This window comes from Balaenoptera ricei, chromosome 11, assembly GCF_028023285.1.
Source record: "Balaenoptera ricei isolate mBalRic1 chromosome 11, mBalRic1.hap2, whole genome shotgun sequence".
Lineage (NCBI taxonomy): Eukaryota > Metazoa > Chordata > Mammalia > Artiodactyla > Balaenopteridae > Balaenoptera > Balaenoptera ricei.
The window spans coordinates 43,981,783-44,003,021 of NC_082649.1; the positions used below are offsets into that span (position 1 = coordinate 43,981,783).

General features: G+C 38.5%; 1 protein-coding gene across 3 annotated transcripts in view; it reads right to left on the reverse strand.

The window, feature by feature from the left end:
- COL21A1 (collagen type XXI alpha 1 chain) overlaps window positions 1-21,239 on the reverse strand; it is a 193,059-nt gene that overhangs the window by 96,356 nt on the left and 75,464 nt on the right. The window contains exons 7-10 of one of the 3 annotated variants that reach the window (XM_059938999.1): window positions 20,319-20,396; window positions 18,539-18,547; window positions 18,155-18,238; window positions 10,975-11,037 (exon numbers count right to left, since the gene is read on the reverse strand). In XM_059938999.1, coding sequence (XP_059794982.1) covers window positions 10,975-11,037; window positions 18,155-18,238; window positions 18,539-18,547; window positions 20,319-20,396 — 234 coding nt within the window. Of the gene's footprint in view, window positions 1-7,325; window positions 7,657-10,974; window positions 11,038-18,154; window positions 18,239-18,538; window positions 18,548-20,318; window positions 20,397-21,239 lie in introns of those variants that run through there. The other 2 variants (XM_059938997.1, XM_059938998.1) reach the window with 2 other exon arrangements.

Genomic DNA, 21,239 nt, shown 5'->3' on the forward strand with positions numbered 1-21,239 from the left:
ATTAATTTTTTTTCAGAAAGTTAATCTTTTGTAGAGGATCAAAAGCTGCCATGCCATCTCTCCCCTTCGAAGAAGAAATAAGTGAACGTGTTGCATTTGTTAGAGAGGACACATCATATTTTAATGGATTAAAGCAATGTGGAGATGCCCCAAACAATGTTCCCAGCTCACCTCTGACTTATAATGTGACCTCAGGCAGACTCATCACATCCCCAAATCCTGGGAGGCAACACAGTGAAGTGGAAAGGCAATGAATTTTGAAATTGGAAAAGACCTGGGGCTGAATTTTTCCTCCTCCCTTGACTTTCTGTGGGACTTGGGCTAAGTCATCTTGCCTAGCTAAGCCTCAGTTTCTCACCATAAACTAGGATAATAATACCCACTTTGCTTCTGAAAAGAAACAAATGGACTCACAGGTGAAAAAGTCTGGCAGGCGTAAGGAACTCAGTAAAGGTGAGCTTCTTTCTTGTCTTCAGACTCAGTGACTATTGTGCAAAGCCATGAGAACACTTCTGCAGAATGTTATTTTGTAGTCTTAATGGCCACCGTTAGAGCATGAAGAATGGCATGGCTGGGCATCACATCATGACAACCTTTCTTCAGCATGCATACAGATCTAATGCTGAACGTGTGAACAAGGTCTCTGTGTATTTTTTAATGGCCCTGTTTACTTTGTCTTTAGAAGAACTGCAATACAGGAATAATCAATGCTTCCCACACTATAAGAACCAGCTTGTTGTTGTTTTCTTAACGTACAATGAGATGCATTCTTGAAAACTTAGTTGTGTCAAGATATTCAATGATTATTTTAGAAGTTAGAGGAAGCGTGATTAGCAACAAAATAAAGAAAAACCAAAACCACATTCAAGCTGGGAAATCCCAGGGCAAATCACCAGAAGAAATTGGATGAAATTCAGAACAACAAATTTTGGACTAAAAATCAGGAAAATAAAGGTTAATGGGGAGGAATATTACAACACAGAACACTTTCCGAGAGGAGCAAAAAATAAAACATTGGTTGACTCATAGCAGGGTACATTAAAACAAGAAAAATGCCCTGAAACAGGAAAAATGATAAGCTTTTTATATAGCTTACTGAGTTTTTCTTTTTCTGAATATACAAGTGTCTGTCTTTTCTTGTAGAACTGTAGCTTTCACATGATCAGTGACCAACTAATACTGTTCAACATTAATTTTGCCATTTTGCAATTATTAGCAGGCCCAAATACCCACCCTACCCCCAACTGCAAGATTTCTGAGAGTATGTAAGTCTTTTCCATGTTCACACAAAGTCTCTTTGTAAATGAGTCATTTTTAGGAAAAAAATATTCTCGCTGCCAAATTGTAGGGTTGAAGAATACAGAATCAATTTACTTTCTTCCATGATTCAGAGTTCCGATGCTCCAGGAAAGATGTATAGCTTTGAAAAGGAAATTAAGAAAATAAAATCATCAAATGTGCAAGGGTCACAATCTCTTCTGAGCCCAGTTCTAACCATACCAAAATATTCTGCCAATCTAAATGTACAGATTTGTTTCAGTAGTGAGGATAGAGTCGTTGGTTTCCTTTAAATATTCTAAACTTAAAAACGAGAATGAAATCTAGAGAAATCTCTTTGGATGTCACTCTCCTTTTTAAAATATAAGAAGGTGATTTAAATTTTATACTATTACATAATTTTCTTCAATGTTTCCCAGAGTTCCAACAGAGACTCTTATGTACCCAGCCAGGGTAATTAGGTAACCAAAATTAAGTGTATACTTTTAATGTGCACTGTGGATTCCTCTAGGCATTGGCAGAGTTTATAAGTCTACACAACTAAATTCTAAGAATATTCATAAATCTGTCTTTCCAGGTATATCTACTATAGAAACTAGTTTGTTTGTCACCTAACCCAACTATGAGTCAAGGAGTTTATAGGGTTTAACTGATTGCTCAAATTACTTGAGTAATAGATCACATGAATATCTGTAAAATTTCACCTGCGCTGAGATCTAAGGAAGAACTGTGATGCCATAAGGGTCAAAGGGTAGCAGTCAGGGGAAGCTTCCAGAAGACACAGGCTCAAAGGAACAGTCAAGGAAGCACAGTGCAGCAGAGGGAGCCCTTCAACGTGTCCTGCAGTGTGACGGGATGAGACACATCCATGGAGAAGAAAGAAGAGAGAGAGCATGAGGAAGCAGCCTGCAAAACAGGACCAAAATGGGAGGATGGAGGCTATGCACACAGCATTGTGGGTCTGATGAAGGACTTTGATCTCTATCCAAGCCACTCAATCAGGGGGTCACACAATCAGACTTGAGCTTTGCACATGAAAGGAAAACACTGCCTGCCTTTGACAAGTAATCTCTGCAGATACGGTTCTGTTCTCAGATTCACAGATGCAATTAAACTTAGCTAAACTGCCTCATTCCCTGAGTGAGGTTACACTTAAAGTTATACTAAGCTTATTTCAAAAGGAGAATGCACAGCTTTTTAAGGTAACTGATACCTTCTTAGTAATTCTTATTTCCCACCCTAAATCTCTATAGTTATGCTTTATGTTCGAAGGACGATGACCAATAGCTAAACCTCATTCCCTCTCTTGCTGTCCTATCTTTTTCATAGTACTTCCCACCATCTGATATTATTTACGTATTTATTATTTTATAATTATGAATTTATTACCTGTCTCTCCCCAGTGGAATGTGATATTCAAAACAGCAGGATATTTTTTCTGTTTTCTTCACTGCTATATTCCCTTAGCCTAGAAGAACACCCAACAAATATCTAGTATGTGAGTGGATGAATGAAATAATAGATAAATAAGCAAATATATAAATATTGAGTCCAACCAGTCACCAGTACCTAGGGCTCTAAAAATAATAGTAGAAACAGCCCTGCATTCATATAGATTACAATCAAAAGAAGACACAATGGGGCTTCCCTGGTGGCGCAGTGGTTGAGAATCTGCCTGCCAATGCAGGGGACGCGGGTTCGAGCCCTGGTCTGGGAAGATCCCACATGCCGCGGAGCAACTCGGCCCATGAGCCACAATTACTGAGCCTGCGCGTCTGGAGCCTGTGCTCAGCAACGAGAGGCCGCGATAGTGAGAGGCCCGTGCACCGCGATGAAGAGTGGCCCCCGCACCGCGATGAAGAGTGGCCCCCGCTTGCCACAACTAGAGAAAGCCCTCACAGAAACGAAGACCCAACAAAGCCATACATACATACATAAATAAAAAGAATGTAAGCAGACAAGAATAGAATTAAAAAAAAAAAAAGAAGACACAATGCCGGCATGAATTGACCTTTAAAATCACAAGTGCTAGATGTGCCACCAAACAATTCCTTGAATAATTTAATTAAATATACAGATAGCATTCATATACATGTAATGATTATGCACATATTATTATTATTGTATATACTACCTATATAAAATATAATGTAATCTATTTAAGAGACGCATGACATAAACATGGAAAGATCCATATATGAGATTTACATAAGGGATGTGTTGAAGGAAAATGAAGTAGCTAATCCACTAAGCTTCGTCTAGGAAAACTTTATAGAAGAGATGAGTTTTAAATAACGTTTTATTAGAAAAAAGGAAGATAAACTGCCCAAGCAGTGGATACTTCATTTGATGCAAATGGTCCACATTTTAATCTATCAGTGAGACGTTCAGAAGGTGTGTGTGGCAGGGGGCGGGGGGGGGGGGGTTGTTTAATGGCAGCGGGAGACAGGGAGACCATAAGCAGTTTTGGTAAGGAACCAAGACTGAAGGGAAGTGAGTTCAGGTGGAAACTGTTCTCTCTAGAAGGATGTTTCATATATTTCATAATGAGGCCACTTCCTGTTAGTCTTTATTCCAAGCTACATCATAGCCATTTCTTTGGCCTGTATCCTAATGTATCCCATTTTCCAGGTCCTTCATCTTCATGGCACTTGGCCCCCAAACCCCCACAGCTCTTAAAAGATTGAGTCCACAGTTGCTACCATATTCAATTCAGAGTCTGAAAAGAGGAAAGCATAAGAAGCTTGTCTGCTGGGTCCTATTGTTCTATTACTAATTATCCACCCCCCGTCAAACTTACTCTGCAAGCCTAGTTCTCCTCCCTTTCCTCCTTCTCTCTGCCACCATTCTGGAGGATTTTAGAATTTGAGAAGAGCATCTTTGCTGGGATAACACCTGAAGCTCAGTAACTGTGCCCCCCCTCCCCACCCGGCTGTCTTCTGAGTTTACTCTCTTCTTCTGAATGAATTCCAGATCCTACATACTCCTAAAGTGTAGTATCCCAAACCAAATCCAACACTGCAAAAGCAGGACTGTAGTCTTCCATAATACATACATCACATATTACTAAGAAGACCAAAAATTGCATTAGCCTTTGAGGCCACACATTACATATGTTAATTCCTCTTTCGACAAGGTTAAATTTAAATACTGTCTCACAGACAAATATTCTGGTTGAATTTCAGTTTGTTAGAATGGCCATTCTCCAAGTTGACCAGAGCTTTTTGGATCGTCATGTCACCCCAAATGCCAAAATAAATTCCCAAAATGAAATCAAGAATCAAAAATTCTTGAAAATCATATTAAATCAATGAACATAGAGTATCGAATGCTCAAAAAAAGAACACTGGAAGAAACAGCAAGAGAAAATATTTAATTGTGGGGAAATTTTACTTTTCTAAAAATTAAAACCAAATTTGTAAACCAAATAGAGAGAAGAACTATTGACAACATCTATAGCAAAAGATTCATTATCTTAATGTATAAGAAGTGCATTAATTGAGATGCAAAATACAAGAAAGGACAGTTCACAAAGAGAACTCCCTCTGAATGCCAGACTTCTATCCTCAATCACCCACTTACAATTTCTACTTGAACATCTAACATAAAATTCTGATCTATCCAAAGGCAAACTCCTGACTCCCCTTCCCCGATTTTCTCTACCACATCTCACTGGAGTCACCCTTGACTGCTCTCTTGCAAACTCACATCTGATACATCAGTAAATCCTGGGGGCTCTAACTTCAAAATATCCCCAGAGTGTAGGCAATTCCCTTCCCCTCGCTCCTACCATCCTGACGCCAGTCACCTTCATCTCATTCCTGGATTATTTCAAGAGCCTCCTGTCCTCATCTCCCTGTTTTTGCCCTCATCGCCCTAACATCTATTTTCAACTCAGAAGTCAGAGTCATTTCTTTTACAAATAAGTTATGTCACATCACAGCTTTATTCAAGACCCTCCCATGGCTCCTGAGTTCACTCCAATTGAAACCAAAGTCAAGTGGTCACAAGGGCCTGAAGGCTCTAGGAGGCCCCTCATTACTCCCACCTACCTTACACCTTCATCTCGAGTACCTGCCCCACCCCTCTATGTGTGGTTTGAGAAGGCCCTGTAACTTTGAAATTCCCCACCTGTGCTGACTACCACTTCTACAAGGTTTAATCCCACAGAGAAAGCAGGCCCCTTCTGGCATCTCTGGACCATCCAGGGGCACGCTGATGGGTGTGGGGATGGAGGGGGGCACTGCATCACTGAGGTTGACCTGTTGACCAGTGCACTCTTGTCTATTGGAAGTAGACGTGAGTCAGTCTTCAGTCTTCAGCATGGTCAGTCTTCCTGAATCAGTTCTTAAGGCCAATAATGAAAATCATCTCCAAAATGCTGAAGCTTGGTCTAGCCCACCTTTCTCTCTTAACAAATATGACTTTAATGAAATCTTAGAAAATCAGCATTGGAGAGAACCTTCTTATTTTCCAGATGAAAAAACTGAGGCCCATAAAAGCAAACCAACTTTCAAAAGCAAAGAAGAGGGCAAAACAGCCCCAGATCTCTCCAACAACTAGCTGGGTCTTTGGGTTCAGGGAAGTACTTTCCTTCATGAAGAGTAATTAATGACGACAGAAAACAGATGGAAATGAGCACCATAAAAATACAAACTTCTACAAAATCATAAAATAGTCCTATTATGTTTCCATAAATGGCCTTCTTAAAAAAAAAAAATCAATGTCATAGCAGTGCAGTGCCTTTAATAGCTGTACTACTCTGAAGTACCTAACAGGATATATAAATATTTCCTCTGCCTCTTTTTTGATAATGATAAAATAGTAAAATAGTAATATGCTCAGACACTGTGCTGAGAGAAGTTATTTAACTGATAGAGAAATTAGAAAGCAGTGGAAGGATTTGAAAATAGTTCTTTAATTTTGGTTGAAGGCATTTTCCTTATGAAAATTAGTATTTCTCCAGAGTGGAATAATTTCCTATTTAAAGCTTCAGTTGACTTGGCCTGGTTATGTGAAAAAGATTCAAATTACTGATTGAGGGGGGTTGCACAGAGCCAAATCCAAACAAAGCAGAATTCCCTTAGAATTGTTCCATCCAAGTTTCCTTGGCCAGATGGCTTCAATCACCAGCCAGAGGCCCCACCCACACTGCCCCACTCCCACTGCGCTGGCCCTGGACACACACTAATGACCCTCAGCTGTTCTGGCTCCCAGGCTCACTTTCTCTTCCTGCCTGGTCACCTAACCTCTTATCTCCTGCAGAGGGAAAAAGACAGGGGAAAGGGGAGATATTTAAGAAAAAAGTCATCCCTTTAGGTAAACAGGATTGGGGTAGTGTATCAGTTGCCCACTGCTGATGTAACAAATTACCTCAAACAGAGTGGCTTAACACAGCACATACTTATGTTTCCGGAGGTCAGAAGTTCATAATGGGTCTTAGGGAGCTAAATTCTTGGTGTCACTGGGAGGTTGAATTCCTTCCAGAGGCTCCAGGGGAGAATCTGTCCCTTCCCTTTCCCAGCTTCTAGAAGCTGCCTGCATTCCTTGGCTCGCAGCTGCTTCCCTCTCATCTCTGCTTCCATCACCCACCACATCTCCTTCTCTGACTGATACTCCTGCCTCCCTCTTATAAGAACCCTTGTGATGACACTGGGCCACTCAGATTAACCAAGAAAATGTCTTCATCTCAAAGTACCTTTTGCCATGTAAGGTACCATACATATTCACAGGGCTTGGAGTTAGGATGTGGACATTATTCTGTCTACTACAGTAGGTTTCTTCTTTCTCTAACATCAGATATTACCTAATAGCATCTAACATCTAATGTCAGATACTACAGAGCTATATCTATACATACACACACACAAAAACACAAATATACATGTACTGAATGAGATGAGACAATGAGCCTACTATAGCTTAAATGAGAGTCACAGAGTATAATATCCATGATTATTGTATCAAGCTAATTATAACTAATTTCCAGTACTTCATTCGTGGCAAAAAGGGCAAACTAGAGCTGATAGCCTGTGGAAGGCACTCACCTCTCAATATTGCCTAGGACTTTGCACCACTAGAAAGACAAAAGCCTAAATAATTTGGCAGTGCTGTCAGTGGAGCTCCATGTCATCACCAGAGGCCAGCAGGTGACAAGTCGAAATGTGAAGTGTCTCTGCTTTGGAGTTGAGACAGCACTGCAGCTGCCAGCAACAGAGAGAGCATGTCCCATGGAAGGGGTCTCCAGGCAGAGGGCTCATCTTCATAAAACCCATCCCCCTCAGTATGATCAGGGCAGAACTCCCCCAGGCCCTCGGGCAGTATCTTCAGCGGGATGAAGGGTTTGCAGTGAGGGAATTCACCAAGGTCACATGACACCTGCAGTTATCGCAAGAAAGGGATGGGTTATAAGAGAAACGACAAGGCAAGTGTTGGCACATAATGGGAGTTGAGGATAAAGGCAAAAGGGGGAGATGTTAGGTTTGGAATCTATTCATTTCATTCAACTCAAATAGAATCAATCTGATGATAAACTTCTTATCCTTGCACCTAACAATTTCTGTACTTTTTGGCTTGGCCCTCTAACCCCCATTTGAAGCTTTAACTGCCTAGACTCTTATCCAGGCCACAGTTTTCCTCTTGTGACTGGAACCAATGCCCTCTTACCTACCCAAGGATTTTCTTCCTGTAAATATCCCTTATCTCCCAAATCACCGAATTTTCCCCTTCTGCCTCATTTTCATCATCATAAAAACATGTTCTAACATCTCCTATTGTTTCAAAAAACCCTTTATCCCACACTCTCCCCATGCTACTGCTCCAGTTCTCTGTTCCCCGTTACACCCCTCAGAAGTATCTATGTTCACTGTTACCATTTTATCTCCCACTGTCTCTCTTGAACCCATTGTTTAATCCTGCTTTTCCCTGAAACCCCATTTATCAAGGTCCCTAATGACCTCTATCAAGGAAATCCAATGGTCTAGGCACAGAGCTCATTTTTATCAACCTCATGGCAGCAGTGACACAATGAATGGCTCCCTTCTTCAAATGCATTCTGCACTTGGCTTCTGGGATTCCACACCCTCCCTGTGGTCCTCCTACTTCACTGACTATTCTTTCCCAAATTCCTCAGCTGGATCCTCCTCCTATTTTTCTCTGTAACAGAGCTCTAAGCTCAACTCCCTGCCCCCTTCTCTTCTCCTGTTATCTGTACTTACTCCCTGAATGATCTCATCGGCTCTGGCAGGCTTACATACATCCACATGCTACAGAGTCCTAACTGTGTGTTTTCATTCTCCAACACATTCCTGACTCAAGATTCCTGTTTCTAATATCCTAGGAGACACCTTCAGCAGGTCCACAAATGCATTCTCGATGTCTCCCCAAAAAACTTACATCTCTGCCAGTGTCGCCCAGCTCAGGAAATGGCACCACAATTCACTCGGCTGCCCAAGCTAAGATCCTCTGAGGCTTCCTTGGCACTTTCTCTCATGCCTCACATCTAACTTGACAGTGATTCTTCTCAGCTTCACATTAAAAAATACTCCAGACTCTGACCACTTCTCCCCTCTTCCAGCACATCGCCCTAATCCAGGCCACCCTTACTTCTCACTCAGAATGTTGAAATAACCTCCTCCATGTTCTCCTGCTCCCACTCTTGCCCCATGTGAATGAAAAATGCCACCTGCCCTATCAGTAAACAAAGGATGTTGCAGCCATCAAGCCATCACATTACAACCACCCAGACTGTAATCCCTGAAGGAACTCAGGATAGAAACAGGATGCCCACCATCAAGCCCTCAGCCACTGCAGCCACCCCCAATGATGTACCCTGAGGAGACTCAGGGTGGGAAAACACAGGACACTGACCCCAGATAGCTGAGGGGCATATCAAAGGAATGATTTCAATGAGCCTGGACTCTTGCATTTTCCCATACATAGAAAAGCACTAAATCCCTTAACTTGAGATGTCTGGTTTTCTTTAATTAACGGTAATCTTTTGATGTTTGGACTCCCTGATCTTTGTTGCAAAAACCCCTATATATCCTGGCCCCTCCCTCACCTCTTCAGAGCAGTCCCTTAGAGCTCTCTGAGAGGCTGCCTTCCAGGCTTGAAGTCCTCAGAAAGTCCGCCAAATAAAACATAATTCTCAACTTTTAGGTTGTGCATTTTTTCAGTTGACACATATAATCTGCTGTCCACAGAATATTCATATTTATCTTTCTAAATAGTAAGTCAGACCACGTCACTTCCTTTCTGCAGGCCCCCTCATGGATCCATCACACTTGGAGTGAATCCCACTGAGTTGGCTCAACAGCACCATCCCCATCTCCTGGCAGCTCCTCAGCTCCAAGCTGGCCACCACTTTGTCACCTCTTCAGACTCCTTTCTTTGACATCTCTCTCAGAGAGGCTCACCTGTATATTTAACCCCTTTCCCATGCAACACGGGTGTGAAAGGCGCCAACACACTGTCACTTCGAAAGTTGGCTGTATTTTTTGTATTAAATTTGTCAGCAAACCTCTCTCAGGGACTGAACCAACTCCCTTCTATCCTGATGGTTGGGGTGTTGGTGGTTTAATATGAGGCCTGTGGTTCTTTCGTGCCTTGAAAATTATTGACACACAGTATATAAACCTTCCCGTGCTTCATGGAAAGAGTTAACATGTTGTGATAAAGTCTCCCAGGAGATACCTTTTTTTGGCGACAATTATTTAACATTCAAAAGCTATTACCTCATGTTTATTTACTGTGATAAACAAGCTGACTTACCTGTAAAAATTTGCCTACGTTGCTTTAAAGTGGTTTTGCTTTGTTTCCTTAATTCATAAATATCCCTAAAATTCTCTTGAACCTTAGAGGATATTTGTTTAAGTCAGATTATAAGTATACTCCAGTGCATATATTCTTAGGAAAATAACATCACCTTTGGAAAGATTTTTAACTTGAAAACTTTAAGACACAAAGGGAAAAAAATAAAAGGATTTCTGAGCCCGTATATTCATTGATATTGAGAACTCACTGGGCAATTTTTTAATGTAGCAAAGATGTATGCAGTTGTGAAGATAGCTAAAAGGAGACTAGAACACTACTTCCATTGACCAAGCTAGCCTTAACATGGCCCTCAGCTTGACTAAACTTCAGCGGCCTTCCTCCCAAGTCTACACCCCTGATCTCCCTTTTCCTACAGCATTTACTTTAGAAAACTGAAAATCAATCGTAAATTCTTTATCTGCCCCCTTGAGATGTAAATCTTTTAAAAAGCTTCTTGCCAGTTTTACAACCCAGGTCTTTCTCCAGGACCTGAGAGCCATCCCGTTGAAATGGAACCATTAAGGAAACAGCACCACAACACCCATTAAGGAAACAGAGGAGATGACCCTAACTTGGACAGGTGCCAAGTAGCAAACACAGATGGCCTAACCTTGAGGAAGACATTTGTCATGCTCAGGAATAACTCCATTTGCTCATCCCATTGATCAATCTCCCCTCAAAGTCCTCCAGTACTTTTCTCCCAGCTCACGCAGCCCTCAGGAGCCCTCCCTCCCCCTGTTTCAGCTGCGTGGAGTTGAGCCTCTCTCCCCTATTACAATAGTCTTGAGTAAAGTCTTCCCTGCCTGTTGAATTTCGCCCAGTGCAATGTTACATTGACCCTATAATCCCAGTACTGGAGATGACTAAGCTTTCAGTACTCACAGGCTTACCATCTTGACCAGGTTGTCCAGGGTATCCAGGGTTCCCAGGCTGTCCAGGGTCACCCTAGAGAGGAAAAAAAGTTCTCAGTCCAAAACAACCAACCACACTGATTCAGCCAGAGCCCATCAAGGTTCAAAGCCAATTCCATTATTTGCAGCTTTTTGTATATTGAAAAACAAACAAACAAAAAATAAACAAACAAAGATGGAAATCCCAAAATAGGGTTAGAAAAATGATATCATATCTACCTTAAAAATTAAAGGCTTTTTATTATGTAAAACTTTCAGGGATTTAATTCTGTGAGCACAACAGGTATAACAAGGGAAGTACTTTTCACTGATGTAAAACATCAGTATTTATAGCAAGAGACATTTTTAGAATTCTGAACAAACTGTGCAATGTCAGAACAACTATGGTTTCAACGACAGTAGTATTTCACTCAGAAATCTATAGATTTAATTCTATTCTAGATGTTACACTACAGATATCCATGACCTATGATATAATAATTCAATTGATAATTATTTTTTAATATGATATCGCTTATAGGTGGAATCTAAAATATGACACCAATGAACTTATCTATGAAACAGAAACAGACTCACAGATATAGATAGAGGACAGACTTGTGGTTGCCAAGGGGAAGGGGGGTGGGGGAGGGATGGATTGGGAGTTTGGAATTAGCAGATGCAAACTATTAGATATAGAATGGATAAACAACAAGGTCCTACTGTATAGCACAGGGAACTATATTCAATATCCTGTAATAAACCATAATGGAAAAGAATATGAGTAAGAATGTGTATATATATGTGTGTGTATGTATATATATATGTTTAATTGAATCAGTTTGCTGTACAGCAGTAATTAACACAAAATTATAAATCAGCTATACTTCAATAAAAAACAAGAATCTCTACCTTAAAAAAAAAGGATTTTTTTAAAAAACAGCCCATAGGCTATGTGATCTTCCATGTGGGACTCAAGTTTACAGCTGCACAACAGTTATTTCTTTCAGTCCAGTCAGTGTGTCTCTGCCTACATTTATAATCTCATTTTAACATAATGATAAACTTCTAGATTTGAATATTTTCATGAAAGCGAGGCCCAAGCCAAAGAACTCTGCACAACCCCCAGAGTCCCTGAGTACATTTCACACCTAAAAAAGGACCTTTGCCCTCACAAACCAGAGACCTTCAAGGAACATTATTCCTTACAGCCTGGCAATGAGCCCAGGCCCAACGGTCAGTACTGATCAGTCAGATGGTCACCACCCATGAAAAAAGGCAATGAAAGCAACATTTTTTGTGAAGTGAGGGTGTTTTATCATTTAATTCTAAGAAATACTTCAAAAAATAATATGAGGGAATTCCCTGGTGGTCCAGTGGTTAGGATTCTTTGCTTTCACTGCCGAGGGTGCAGGTTCGATCCCTGGTCGGGGAACTAAGATCCCACAAGCTGCGGGGTGTAGCCAAAATAATAATAATAGTAGTAGTAATAATAAAAATAATAATAATATCATATCCATGTATTATGGAGTCCATGAGGTCCACATGGGGTATTTCACCAAAAAACATCATGTCTCGGCCATCAGTATTGATAAACTACTACAGACAGACAACTGATTTCAATTCAACAGTGCTTCATATCTACATCAAGAAATCATTCACACATACCACAGTGGTTATACATTAACTGAACACCAGTGCTAAGGGTATTTGCACAGAGCCAAATATGCTGATCTGAAATTCTACTTCAGGCTACTGGCGAGGGAGGTTTGTTCCTGAAACATAACAGGAAAAATGGAAAGAACTGTGTGAACTCTATCAAGGACCCAATGAAGAAAGGATGGGTTTTTCACCTACGATTGCCCAAGAGGTTTAGCTTGTGGAAGGGCTGAGAAGAAGGGAAATGCCATTTTTAAAAGAGATAGAAAAAGAATAGCTGTAAATCCAGGGAGAAAAATAACGCAGGAACATGTAATTTCTTGCTGAAGAGGTACAATTTGTAATTCTAATCCAAAGGCACCCAGTGTCAGCCAGACATTAAGGGGGCAGCATTCCTGTTCTCTAGGGTGTTAGATTTTTTTCTTCTTATTTTGAGAGGTTCCACACTAATTTCTGGCCTCCCTGCCATCTCTCTTTAAACATGTGCAGATTGGCCTCACTGCCTTTCAACAGATTCGATCTCTTTTTTTTCTCCTGGGAAGACTCTTCCTTTTCCATTTGAGTTAATATAACAAAATTTCCAATCACTGCACCTTCCTTGTTACTGCATTTTCTCCTGATGTCTTTTTCTACTGAAATGCTACAGCAGCTCCCATATCACTGATCATTTATTCATAACAAGAATTTTCTCAAAATTTTCCCTTGATGGGTCTTCATTTATCATTTGGATTGAGACTCCTTGAAAACATGGTCAAATTTTCACCTTTTTTGGACAATGCTGGGTACCAAGTAGAAGTTCAATAACTATTTGCTGACTATTTCCAATCAGATCCAACCTCCTGTTAATGACCTCTTTACTTGCAGAATATTAATTATCAGCAAAATCTAGGACATCAAAAGGATCTGAGAGGCTTTAACTTCTACGATGATGAGGCTGAAATAAAGTTTTGGCATGAGAAGAAACCGGATTTGTGTTTTTATGCTGCATAAAAGTACAAAATATACTTAACAATAATATTTTAAATGAATCAAAACTAAGTTTCCAAGAGAAAAAAATCACCCACAAGATAAATCCAATGTGACTTCTTAAGGAACAGGTCAACAGCCCCAAGAGGGAAAATAATCTCTTTTGCAGGTTCTATTATTTCTGGTAGGTTTTACTGGTTATTTTGACTATTGTCTTACTGGTTTATTTGCAAAAACTCGGGTAGGTTTGCCGTTGTTTCCATAAAATTGGAAGAATAAAGTAAAACCCTAACTGATTTTCGAAGAGAAGCCCAATTAGAATAAAAATTCAATTTTATTACTGTAATAAAATCTGACACCCAACTTTTACTGACTGTTTATTATACGCTAAGCACTGCTCTAAGAAATTTACATGTATTAAATTACTTAATCCTCACAATAACCCCACGAAGCAGGTAATTTTACTGTTCCCATTTTACATATAAGAAAACTGAGACCCAGGAAGGTTAGGTAACTTGCCCAAGGTCACAAAGCAGCAGTAGAGGTGAGAACTCAGCCAATTCAGCTCCAGACTCCATGCTCCTAAACACTGCTCTCTCTGCCCAAATCAAAATGCATACACTGATCAGAACCCTACCCAGGGAGAGCTAGCAAATTTAACATGGAAAAAATTTTCCAAATACATCAAATTAGACATATGACCTATAATTATATAACTGTGACTAAATTCTCAATCTGCTTTCTTCTAATTTAGTTCAAACATTTGCAATTTTAAAAAATAAGTATTCAGCTGAAAAGCAGTTCTTACTTATGATGAATTGATTTTGTGCCACAGGATTTCTGAGTTGCTGACAGGAATGGAAACATCATGGACTAAGTTAAAACATCCCTGCACATGGCCTTGCAAGTGTGCAAATATGAATAATTAAAGTGAGAAACAGTAATGCTTGCAAAAGTAAGCTAATATTTTAAGTTGCTCATCTAAAACAAATGCCTCCTAGGTCCAAATCCCATGTTTCCAAGCTCTCTTCTCAAAACCCTTGTGCCTTCAGACTAACTACTGGCCTCCACAAAAGTATCTGACCTAAGACCTATTCCTTTCTCGAAAACCAACCTCTTCCCTCCCTCAAAACTCAAACATTCTCTTCAGCTAGAAGGAATCCACTTGGTTTGGGAAAATTAACATAAAAATGTGAATGCCCAGAGGCTCCTGAAATTTCCCAAATGCTTTTGTATTTTAGACAGAGGCTACTTTGATAAGCCAAAGGAGTCTCTAATCAGAAGAATTATCAGGGTGAAACAAAGGGCATCAATACAGTTGTAGAAAGAATGTTATTTCAGAGAAAATAAGTTATTAAGAAATTGCTCCTTCCTAAAAAAGGGGAAAAAAATGCTTTCTTTCCACTTCTGCACTCATAGATCTAACATTTAAGATTAGATCAAATGTGGGGAGTTTGTCCCCATAAATGTTCCTCCAGCTATGAAGTGGGAGAAGAAGCTGCCACTTGCATGGATAGGTCTTTTGGAAGGCAGCTGTTTGTAAATTGGGAATTGCCTGGATCTTTCACATAGAACAAAGGCATTCCACATAGGTTAATCAGGAGGAGGGGTGAATCTTTTTTTTTCAATGTTAAATAAAAAATACATTATTATTAAGCACTGTGCTAGACAGTGGAATTCCAAAGGAGAATTTAGTTTGTATTAACCTTCATTGTGAAGTGTTTGCATATAAAAATCATTCCCAGAGAGTCATTAATTTAATCACTCCCTTTGACATTAAGGACACAGAATAAATAAGCCAGCCTCATACAGGGGCTCACAGCCCCGTGACAAATATATTTTTCTATGAATACTGAAGAGTTATAATGCCATGAAAAGTCCAAGTATGGGATACCATAGTTAATTTAACCTGGTTTTGCAATAGGCATGTCATGTTTGTTGGAAATTGAGAGAACTTGAAGCAGATGACCGACTTTATCTTAGAATAAGCACTTACCCACCTATCCACACACAAATTTCTCCTCTGTTTCAGTTTTATAACAAAACTCTCAGCTCCAAGAACCCGATTTCTGGCTAATGGGAAGACTAGATTCTCCTGCACAGGTAAGTCTGCTTGATGGAAATCTGTAAAACTTTCCAGAGAGCATCTCACAAAAACAGCCAATACGTCTCAGTTAGATGTATAGTAAAATCGATTCATCTGTTTTAGTTCTGATTCCGTTGAACTAATTAAAACTCTATCAATTTCCCAGGCCAGAAATTCTCTAAAGGAAGAACAATTCAGGGTGTTGCTAGGGATTCTGTTTTTCACTTGCAGGTCCCTGATGTGAATAAGGAACCACCTCCAGGGGAAAGAGCCCTAAAAGGATGGAAGAGTGTGTGTGTGTCCTGTCCTCCTGCCAGATTTTCTGAAGAAAATGGAAAGCAGATTCAGAAGGCACGCCAACTGGAAGATCTGTGGAAAACTGCAATTTCACTTAAAGTAGTAGGTGGCAGTGGGGCTAGATGATGACTAAGAAAAGAGAATGAAAATGAGGAACACATGAAACTTGGAAATACTGAAAATCAGAGGCTTTCCCAGATAAGACAAAGGGTGTGCTAAAAATTTGCTATAGAAACATACAGGCATAAAAATTGGTGTCACTTCAAGATGCCTAATGGACCACTAATGATGAATCAGGAAACATGAAAGGCATCAGGTGCCCCCCCACCCAGAAGTGGACAGCCCCTTAGAGCCCCTGGGGGTGGCCTGAGGGGCTGGAAGGTCCTCTGGGCTTAGAGAAGTCAGATGTCATGGGACTCTGATCTCTTGTAGATCAAATCATTTCTATGTATAACAACCCAAGTTGAATAAGCTGTATAACTATGTTTCAAAAGATAGTCTGCTGGTAGGTCACACCATGCTGCCTTGCAAAGTAAATTCTCCCAGAAACATCTTATAGGTATTTTTCCTTTGTATCAGGCATCCTAAATAACACGGTTACTTTAACAGAAGAACACTTGGATTAACTTTCCTAAAGGCAATCTAAAAATTGTTCACAGTAGTAAATTGATTATAATGGAATGAAGTCAAGTTCCAAGCCAGACAGATTTACTTTGAATGAAGTATTGAATGTATTCTTTTATTTCTTTTTTTTTTTAAGATTTGTTTTTTGATGTGGACCATTTTTTTTTTGAAGTCTTTATTGAATTTGTTACAATAGTGCTTCTGTTTTATGTTTTTGGTTTTTTCACCCCAAGGCATGTGGGATCTTAGCTCCCTGACCAGGGATCAAACCTACACCCCCATATTGGAAGGCGAAGTCTCAACCACTGGACCGCCAGGGAAATCCCATTCTTTTATTTCTTAAATTGCATTTCTTTCTTGATTTTAACAGCTAGGTTTGAAGTAGGTCATGAACTATCACTTGAAAATAGATGGGGAAACATGCACAAAAGTCAGGAAGAATCCGACTCTCAGATTATCAGTCTAAAAACTATAAATTTTTAGTTGTGATGATTAAAACTCTCAGAAAATTCCATCTAAATGAACATTATAACTCATATTTAACAAACTTTATTATGGTCACTTCAAGTAATAGATGATCAATACACGAAACATTCTTTCTGGCTAGGAAGTCATACTTGCTTTCAAGTTAGACATTTTTATCTAGATGATATTTTTAAATAATATTAAATAAACAAGATTTATCTATAGTGGACAAACCACTTAACATCTCAGTATCTTAGGCTGTGTCTAAGTGATGCCACGATTAGTATCAACTTACTTTAAAAATATTAGTCATTCATATTTAATAACACAGAAACATATTCAGAGTATTTGTTATGTTAAAAAGTGACTAGTTATAAAATAGTATGCACATCATGGTGACAATCATATACAAATGTGTACACAGATGAATATGTAAGTTTTCTTATATATACACAGACAAATAACACATATACACACAAATAATATATATACAGATACACACACAAATAAATATGTAAATGTAACTGGGAGATATGCATGTATGAATATGACTAAAAGTAATTATTACATGATTAAGTAAAATAAATCAATATACATGTACACACATATACACACTTGCCTCTCTTTGTAGAATTGGACATCAAACACAACATTCAAACCAATTTAAAATTGTTTACTTCATTTTTCTATCTGAAAATCATTTTGACAGAATAAGCATTTAGACATTGAAGAATTTAGAACATATTTTAACAAATGACCTCTCTTCATTTTTTACCAGGTTGTAAGGAGGTGTCATTCCTGGGATACAGTAGTGGTATTAGGGGAAAAAACAAACAGACAAACAAGCAAACAAACTAATAACACTCCCTCACTTTACGTGGTATCAGTTTTAGGTTCAAAGGCAATTACAGATTAGAATCACTTTTTTAAAAAAATCACTAAAACTCACATTTTAAACTATTCTAAGGTATTAGGCAGAAATTTCATAACAGAGTCAATGGTGATTAGGAATTCAGTGTCTACTCAGCTCTTATTTGTGTGTTTTATCAAAAGTAGCATGTTAGGTATTACTCACTTTGGGGCCTTGTAGTCCTGGTTTTCCTGGAGGACAAATACAGGGAGCTGCCGTTGAACCTACATCACTGGGACCATTGAGGCACTAAAAGACAAAAATGGAGATAAAGGCACACAGCAAGACACATACATATGTGCACATGCGCCTGTGTATGTCTGTATGTGTGTGTGAAATGGTAAAGATATCTTATATTTACTGTCCAATTTTATTTAGCCCAATCCAATAAGAAATTCAGAATCACAAAAAAGCTATGAATACTAGATACATTCAAACTACATAAAAATGGGTTCTATTTATCTAACATACTTACAGTTGTTGGAAGGAAGCTAAACAGTCCCACAATGCAAATATTACCTTAAGGAGAATAATAGTATCCAAGCCTACCTCACCGTTCTGAAAGAAAAACAACAACAAATGTGTTTTAAGACATGTTTCTAATTAAATTTCTAAATTATCTTCCTAATTTACAGATATTTCCTTGTCCAGGGTAGAGATAAATGAAGTATCAAAACCAGCAAGAGCTAAAACATTTGCTTGCAACGATCCTAAAAAATTACCTATTTATGCTATTCCTACATTTATGATAGGATAAAGGAAGGAAATTAGCAATGATGGAGAGCGTGCTTGGTATAACGGCCACACAGGAACAAAAATACCTCAAGGTGGGGTTTATATGCTCTCTTGAACTTTCTGGGAATCACTTAACCAGAGAAAAAGCCAAAACACATCTAAGCAAGTCACAAACTGCATGCATTCAATTTTATGCAATTTACTTTAGAAAAGCTTCTTACTAAGCAATCTATTTCTTACTGAATGACACACAATTTTAAAATAGGTTAATAATCTTTCCAAACAATAACAGATTAGATCAGAAAATGAGAAGGTGGGAATGAAGATGAAAAGGGTAAACAAGCCTGAAGAAGTCATACCTGAGAGTGAGGAAGGAGCCATAAAAACACAGAAAAGTGGATGTGAGAACACAGAATCTAGAATCTCACTCTGTGCTTCTATTATATGGGGGGTCATAGTCATGTCATAACATCAATGGAGAAATAGCAATAAATCAGGTATGTACAATGGACTCCCAAAATGAAATAACTTTTAATGCTTTTAGGAGAGATTTATATTCCAAGTTATAAGTATCTAAAATAAACATTATAGTGTTAAAAGAGGTTTATTTTCCAAATTATAAGTATATAAAATAAATGTTACAGTGTTTAAACAATTACTTAAGTAGAAAATCCAGAATGAATCATTTCTAGAAGCTTCCATCTTTGATTTTATTACAGATCCTTCAAATGTGCTGCTCTACATCCTCAAATTTTCAGAATATGGATCCATAATTTATTCAGTTTGATAGGAAATAAGAAAATGATGACAGCATGACTATACAAATGAAAAGAACCACGTAAGGTTCAAATATGACTGGAAATCCACATTGTCAAAAAGTTTTACAACATTTTACCTTATTTTCACTAGCAACAATATACTGTTTCTTGCCCAGGGGAAAAGGGATTGATCTCACACACACACACACACACACACACACACACACACACATACACACGTATATGATCAGACTCTATAACATTTTAGCTTATAATCTTTTTCTTCCTAACGAATTAATGAAGATAGCTAAATAAATAGAAATTTGCTTATATCCTAGAATTATAAGAAAATCCTGCTTGGGTGGCAACAACAACTAAAAGAAAAATTTATATTCATTATGGTTTGAGAAAACGTGCTAGTAAACAGGAAAATGAATAATTTTCCACTCTTCAGAATTGTGTCACATGAGGTATTTCACCCACACATTTAATAAAGTATAGAAATGTATTTTACATACTGGACATTCAGACAACGAATTCTATGTTTTTGTAGAGCAGATCTATCCCTGCTTCACTTGCATAGTGGAACAATCAATCTGAGATGAGAAAATAGTTCCCGTGGTCTTCCATTTACACTTGTACAAGCATATATTATAATTTTATTTCAATTATGAACCTCAAAATATGTTTTAGTCAGTGTCATTTTATTTGCATTGACAATGAAGAAACAAATTAACTCTATATGTTAAATTAAAGCTCGTATATTATTTGCGTTTTATTTCTTGCTTTGAAAGTACTGAAGCAACACTTAGGAAAAGATAACCCATCCTACTCACAAATCCAGGAATCTCACATGCTGTCTCCCGATTGTTCTGCTCTGGGTCACAGTAGATTCGTAACTTCTGGACATCAAACTAGAAACATAAAACCAATCAAGTTAAAGTTGAGGCCCAAGCAAATTGTTTTATAAAAGCAACTCAGATACACAGAAGCAGCCAGTGTAGTTAGCAATCATGTAAGATATAGATCGAAACACTTAGCTTCGTTAACAATAAAAATACAATAAGCAATAAACATACAAAATGTAAATACTTAACATACAGTATAAAGATGTGACGCAACAAAACTCCTACGAAAAACTTCCCTAGCACCAAAAACAAACCTCTGACTTCTTTGGGAAACCCAGTGGAGCTTTTGTAGTATCCTTCTATTAAGAGTTCATCTAGACAGCATTTCCTAGACAACTTAAAAGCTTTCCCAGGCTTTCTGTGTTTACCCTACATCTCTTCACATCCCTGATTGCATAGAGTCAGCTCAAGAAACCATCTTTAGTTTCAGAGATTTAGTTCTTGGCACGGAGTATTGTGTGATGAGTAAGCCCAGCACCTGTCACTATATAAATATTTACTACAATTTGACGTGTGACATTAATACATAGAGACCATATGTGTAATCCTACATTTGAATATGACACGGTCTTCCCTTAATAGAAACAGAGTAGGAAAGACATACCTTTTCAAATAAAGGATTTTTCAAGAAATGGCTATCTTTTACATACACACTTCTCAACCCACACACAGATACTCTAGTTTAAAGATATACCAAAAAAGTCAACGTTTTGTTTATGAAGAACACTGACATGCATTCATCTAATTTTATCCTCACAGCTGCAAAGAAATTTTTATAACCCCCACTCACAGCTCTAATCCTTTTCCAAATTCATGATATATTCTATGCTTCTCCTGGGAAATATGAAA